Here is a 6738-nt window from a genome sequence, read left to right as displayed (position 1 = left end):
TCAGTGTGTTTTCACTTTATTACTGAAAATAGGGAAAACAATAGTCGGCAGGTCGCAACTTCTGAAACTACAAGAGCAGCGTCTCATGTTTGATTTTCTGCAGCAGTGTATGTGCGCAGTATTTGGTAAACAATGACGTACCCAACAATCTTAAAAGATTTTTAGCAGAATAAATAAATAACAGTGTGACTAGTAGCTCACGATGCCACTGCAGTAACTCACAAGCTGTGGAGCCACGTCAGTTGCGTGTGTTAACCCTGCCTGAACTGTAAGCTCACTGTCCCTTCTGGCTTCTACCGTGGTGTGAACACATCCCCATTTGATGGTGACATAGCCTTCCGATCCGTAGAAAAGAGTCAACACATTATAAATTGATATAACACTGACACAGCCAGCGCAGGGGAGACACGCGAAAAACATACATAATAACAAAAGCAATCAGATCATGTTCCTTTTGGAAATATAGAGGATGTGAACATTTTTCCGGAAAAATTTAGCTGGCAGATTTCATGACTTTCAGTTCTTATGTTGGTCATTCTGACTTCCACGTATTGCTTCTCAGAGATATTATACATTGTTGACAGTTGTGTCGTTGTCGTTCTTCAATTTGTGTTGTTGGAGTAAGAAGTAAAGTGTGTTGTGTTAGAACGAGGCGCAGCAATGGTATCCGTGCTTAACTCAATTGATACTGGGCACGAAGATTTGATACACGATGCTCAAATGGACTTTTATGGCCTCCGCATGGCGACATGCTCGTCAGATCATTCGGTAAAAGTGTTCGACGTTAAGGATGGAAATCAAACGCTGACAGCAGATTTGAAAGGGCACTACGGCCCAGTTTGGCAAGTGGCATGGTCTCATCCAAAGTACGGGAATTTATTAGCAACTTGCTCATACGACAGGAAAGTCATCATATGGAAGGAATCTGGTACCTGGTCTATTCTGTATGAGTATACAGGTCACGAATCATCTGTGAATTCTATAGCGTGGGCGCCTCATGAATATGGTCTTATACTTGCTTGTGGTAGTTCAGATGGTTCGCTGTCCATTTTAAGCAGTAACAGCGATACCGGAACCTGGGAAGCGAAAAAGATACCAAATGCTCATACCATCGGATGCAATGCTGTTAGTTGGTGCCCGTCAACTGCACCAAATCCATTGTTTGATGCCTCTGCTTCTGGGAAACCAGCCGTGAATACGAAGAGATTAGCATCCGGGGGTTGTGACAATCTTGTGAAGATATGGAAAGAAGAAGGTGATCGCTGGGTGGAGGAATCGAAGCTAGAGATGCATTCAGATTGGGTGCGTGATGTTGCATGGGCACCATCTATCGGTCTCCCGAAGAGCGTTATAGCAAGCTGTTCGCAAGATCGGCGAGTTGTCATTTGGTATAGTGATGATTATGTTACGTGGAATCCCACAGTGCTCCACACATTTGATGATGTTGTGTGGAATGTCAGTTGGTCTTTAATAGGAAACATTTTAGCTGTATCATGTGGTGACAACAAAGTTAGTTTATGGAAAGAGAGCCCAGAAGGACTATGGGTAAGCATAAGTGAGATTGCCAAAGGACAGGCTCAGATGGTTGGCAATGAACAGAGAGCACTTTAAAAGTTGTGTCGTGTGATCATAAGAGGAAACATTTTTGTAACATTAAACGGTAATTCATTGTAAATGACTTCCTTCCACTCCATTTGCAGATTATACTGTTGTATACAATCCTATGACACCAAAGGAAACAGTATTCAAAAGTTACAGTGCATATGTTCTGTGTTTACCAACTTTTGAATTACATATTATTTGCTTAATAAATATTGTGTTGACCTTACTTGTTATGTGTACTCAGGTTCAAACTTTTTTGTAAACAGTATCCTTGTGATGAACCTTTTTCGTCCTGTTTTTACCGTGTTTTTCATTGTATTGTTTAATATAGTACTTAACATTGGAAAGAACTAAGAACCTTGTCATACCACTCTTTGAGACAGTAGGAAATCAGAAAAGATACGTGGTCTTTTAGTCATACCACTAATTATTTAGAAGAATGGATAATGGCCTCAGTGAGTGATTGAATTCATATTTGAATAGAACTGGTGAATTAATTATTTTGTGACTTGCAATTTTCTCATGAATATGTTACGTGCAGTTACCAGAAATACAAGAATTGCACAGAAGCGTCATAAAGGCTCATTAAGAACTGAATTCAGCAGTTAAGAATATGAATCAAATAACAGCTTAAGCAGTACTGAAAATATTAGCTATTATAATTCAGTAATATGATGGATTAAAAAAATTCAGCCTGTCCCCCCTCCATCACAGTACTTGCTAGTCATACCATGATTTGTGCATAAAATTGGAAGGAAAATCAGCATTGGCCATATTTTGTTGTTTTATTGTCAGCAAAATCGATTTTCAGTCACTTAGTGACCATCCTCAGTGCTGTAATATACAATTAAAATTGGTAGGCACTGGTATCAAGCATAAAGTTTATGTGATCACACCAAGCTTGTGGTTATAGCTTGATAGCATTGCCTACCAATTTTAATTGTATATTACAGCACTGAGGATGGTCACTAAGTGACTGAAAATCGATTTTGCTGACAATAAAACAACAAAATACGGCCAATGCTGATTTTCCTTCCAATTCTATCCACTATTTGGTCGTGGTGCAGGCAACACTCCATGGAGTTGCCAATCAATGATTTGTGCACATAAACATTTACTGAGTATATCATTGGAAAAGTAATGGCCTATGTGAGATCAAGAGAGTACAGAGTATGATAGTTGCTAGTGTTTCCAGCTTTCGAATGGCTGTTGGACTTGGTATTTCGAAATGTGTTCTCTCTCTGATTTGTCAAGAAGTAGCATGTTTTGAGGGACATATTTTCTCAAAATCTCAAAAAAAGACCTACATAAATTGTGAAACCTTCAACCTTTTGTACATTCATTAAGGAAACAATTTTGAAACCTTTCTTATATTGCCTTCTATGTGTAAGACTGTATTGGAATTTAGAAAAATTAGCTAAAAGAAGATTGGATTCAATATTCAATGACAGTTAGGTCATTATAGACAAGAGTAAAAGTTTGGATTGGGGAGGGAAGTTGGCTGTGTACTTTCTATGGATTCATCGCAGCATTTGCCTTAAACAATCTAAGGAACTCGCAGAAAACCTAAATCTGGATGGGCAGGTGGAAATTTGAACTGTCGTTCTTCTGATTACGAGTCCGAGTCCATTTTCAAACAATCTTGCCATCCCACTCACTAATACACAGTTTAATTGTTGAGTGAGAAGTATTTAACAAGTTGTTTGCTGCAGTTGTAGATAAGATGGGTGCTGCATGGAGGATGTTTTATGTTGAGTTAGTTGTCTACTTTGATACTTTCCACAGTTTCCCAGATACAAATTTTGTGCTTTCAAAGGGACTTATATTCAGTCCAAGCAAATTCCCAGCTCAATGATAACTTGCAAAATTAATACCTGTCCAATCATTCCAGGACATCCTACTTAGCTATCAAATTTAGAGGAGGAGGTGACATTCTATTGATTACTAGAGCATGTAAGAATTTGAGGCAACAAATTAGCAGATGCAGCAGCAAGGCGGCATGTACAGTACCTACAGTTGCAAGGTGACAAGCACCCTTCCTACTGTAGAACCTTTTTGTTGTGGAGCATTTTCATGTGCCAGTGGGAGGTGTGGTTCAGATTGATGTGACACAATCTGTAGTTAGTGAAAATATGCATGGAACTATGGCATAGCTCCTTATAGTCACCGAGGTGGGATGAAGTTAATTTGATTCCTGATAGGGCACATGCCAATTTTGTTAGAAATGTTTTTCTGCTGCTGTCATTCTGATTATTTATTGTGTGATAGATCTCTGTGTAACATGAAGAAATGCCAATTTCTTTGTTCCGTGGAACTGACTTTTTAAAAGATAAAATTAAATTGCGTTCTCCTTATAAACAATTAGATCTATGTGTAGCTCAACTGTAAAATCAAATTTGTTGCTATGAGAAGATTGCAGTATGACAAATGTTTCATAGAACATTAAAATCTTTGTAAATGAGCTTTTTAAAAGCTACTTCATCATTTTTTGTAGAAACGAGATTAGGCTTTAACACCCCATGGCCAACCAAGTCATTGGAGGTAGAATGCTCAAATTGGGAAAGGAAGCTGACCCCGTCATTTTCAAAGGAACTATCTTGGCATTGACTTAAGCAGTTTAGATAACTGTAGAAAATCTGAATCTGGTTGGCTACACAGGGATTTAAATTGCTTTTGTCCCAAATATGAAGTAAAGTATTAACCATTGTGCCACTTTTACATTGCTAATTACTGCCACGCTCATGAGATATTAAATGTTCCCCCTGATGTTCCTTTTACAGACTATTGCATATCCTTGACAGTATGATATGCTATATATGGAATGTGCTGGAGTTCTCGTGACTATATTGATACATGATGATCACTTATAGGAAGTGGTGTATCTGTAATAGCATCAGTTTTATCAATTAAAATTAATTATTTGAATCAAGTTTGTTAATGTACACTACAGTTAGGTAGATTAACCTACACCCTTTACTAATATATCTATCAATTTCAGTTTAGCTAACTGTCAATATTTTTTTTCAATTCTGTTTTAGATACACGCTTCAGAGTCACTTTTCAAATGGCTCTAAGCACTATGGGACATAACATCTGAGGTCATCAGTCCCCTAGACTTAGAACTACTTAAACCTAACTAGTCTGAGGACATCTCACACATCCATGCCCGAGGCAGGATTCGAACCTGCGACCGTAGCAGTAGTGCGGTTACAGACTGACACACTTAGAACCGCTCGGCCACAGTGGCTGGCTAGTTTCTTTTATGATCAGTGTTATTTTGTATCATGTTGACTGTAGTTTCACATTCATCATAGTTTTCTTTGTTTACTCTGCCAGGACATAATTCAGTAATGGTGTTGCAAAAGCTGCTGATGTATATGAAGAACGGTAAATACTTCTCTTGGACACAGTGGCTTATTTTAGAGTAATATGTAGTTAGCTGAGTTAAAAAGCCTCATGTAGGTATAAAAAGCAATTAAACAGATGTTCATGTCCAGAGCTTAAATTACAAATTTGTGAATTTTACTAAGGGTCAAATTAAGTAACTTTCAATTCATTTATATGTTAATTTACTCTTTTTCCCTCTAATAATGGCTTTATATTTACAAATGTTTCATATTATAGAACACAGTGAAAAATGAGGCCACATACTTAACATTTAAATGATTCTATTAGGCCACTTCCTTCCCAGAAATTTATACTTAAGTATACACAGGAGCTAGTTCCAACATGTGGCTGCTGCCCATTTCAAACAACTTTAGAACACACGCATGTATGCATGTCTTCCATTGTCATGAGCACATAACCTATCTTATGTTTCATGCTACTGTATGTGCATCTGCATGTCAGACCTTTTAGAAGAAATTATTCTTGCAGGAGAGATTATTCACTTTGGAATTAGTTAACCATGATATGACACCTTAGGTTTCTGTCTCAAAGCTTTCAAACGTTAGCCTATTTGCCAGTACTAAAATCTTGCAGCACAACTTAATGTTTAGTTATTAGATGATGGCTGCCCACTACTACAGTTTCATAGAACTATTCTACCTGCTCTTGCTCAACCCCCCCCCCCCCCTCTCTCTCTCTCTCTCTCTCTCTCTCTCTCTCTCTCTCTCTCTCTCTCTCTCTCTCTCTCTCTCTCCATAAACAACCCCCCCCCCCCTCTCAGTACCACCTCATTAGTTATCCTATCTACCCAGCTGATCTGCAACATTCTAACACAACATTTCATCTGCTTCTATTCTTTTCTTGTGTTAACTGTTTATCTCCAGTCATTCCATGTCAAATCAACACACTTTAAATAAAAATTTGACCTCACCCTCTTAGATTTTGCTGAAAGTTGGTATACTTTATATGCTGAAACTAAGAAAAATACTAACTTTCAATTTTTTACCTCAAGCCATTCCTGAAATATGGGCATGTAAACTGGCCAAAAATGTGTGAACGGCCTTTTTTTGAATTGCTCTAGAAGCTGCCCTAATTGAGCTAGAGAGCTGGGAAAGGTCTCTCATTTTCAGCATTTTTCATGCTCTTTCCAGGGATACACAACAAAACATAGCTTCTAACCAATAACCTTTTTCAAAATACTAATTAATATTTTGATTTAATTTTTTTACAAAAAGTACATAATAGAAAATTTTCAAAATATTTCCATAACTACTTCATACTGTTGTAAATCACATGGCAAAATGTGGGATGACAGTGGGTTCATTATTAAAAAAAAATTATTCTGGACTCATGCTTTTCACTAACAGCTGTAGTTTGACCAAATTGACCTTTAACAAACAGGAATTTCATTAAAATATACTGAAAGGTACTAAGGTAAAAAAGCACTAGAAATATCAAAATATCACCTTTGTGCAACAAAGCTAAGCAACATTTTCTATAACTGATTGCTTATTTTTTTAGTTTCTTACAGTTTAAACTAATAGTCTATTAATTGGCAAAATGAAATGTTGAGTGTGGGACCTATACCTAAGATTTAAATAAGGTGTGAAAAACTTGTAAGTAGACTATTGATGTAACACTTCTGGTCCAAAAATGCACATTTCATTAGCACAGACTTTAGCCACTGTATGAAGGCTGAGCATGCTCGTGTTCCTGTCTATGTATGCAGCAGGCTGTGAACAAGTTGAA

At 37.4% G+C, this 6738-nt stretch overlaps 1 protein-coding gene across 1 annotated transcript; it reads left to right on the top strand.

Moving 5' to 3' along the window:
- The first annotated feature begins 559 nt into the window (after positions 1 to 559).
- LOC126259430 (protein SEC13 homolog) lies at positions 560 to 1828 on the top strand. The gene has a single exon (XM_049956228.1). The coding sequence runs from the start codon at positions 661 to 663 to the stop codon at positions 1609 to 1611; it is 951 nt and encodes a 316-aa protein (XP_049812185.1). The 5' UTR covers positions 560 to 660; the 3' UTR covers positions 1612 to 1828.
- Positions 1829 to 6738: the final 4910 nt, after the last annotated feature.

This window comes from Schistocerca nitens, chromosome 5 (genome assembly GCF_023898315.1).
Source record: "Schistocerca nitens isolate TAMUIC-IGC-003100 chromosome 5, iqSchNite1.1, whole genome shotgun sequence".
NCBI lineage: Eukaryota > Metazoa > Arthropoda > Insecta > Orthoptera > Acrididae > Schistocerca > Schistocerca nitens.
Note: the sequence above shows the minus strand (reverse complement) of the source record. Positions and strands in the feature narration are given on the sequence as shown.

Coding starts and splice junctions, on each gene's coding strand:
- LOC126259430 (XM_049956228.1), top strand. CDS start 661: ATGGTATCCGTGCTTAACTCAATTGATACTGGGCACGAAGATTTGATA.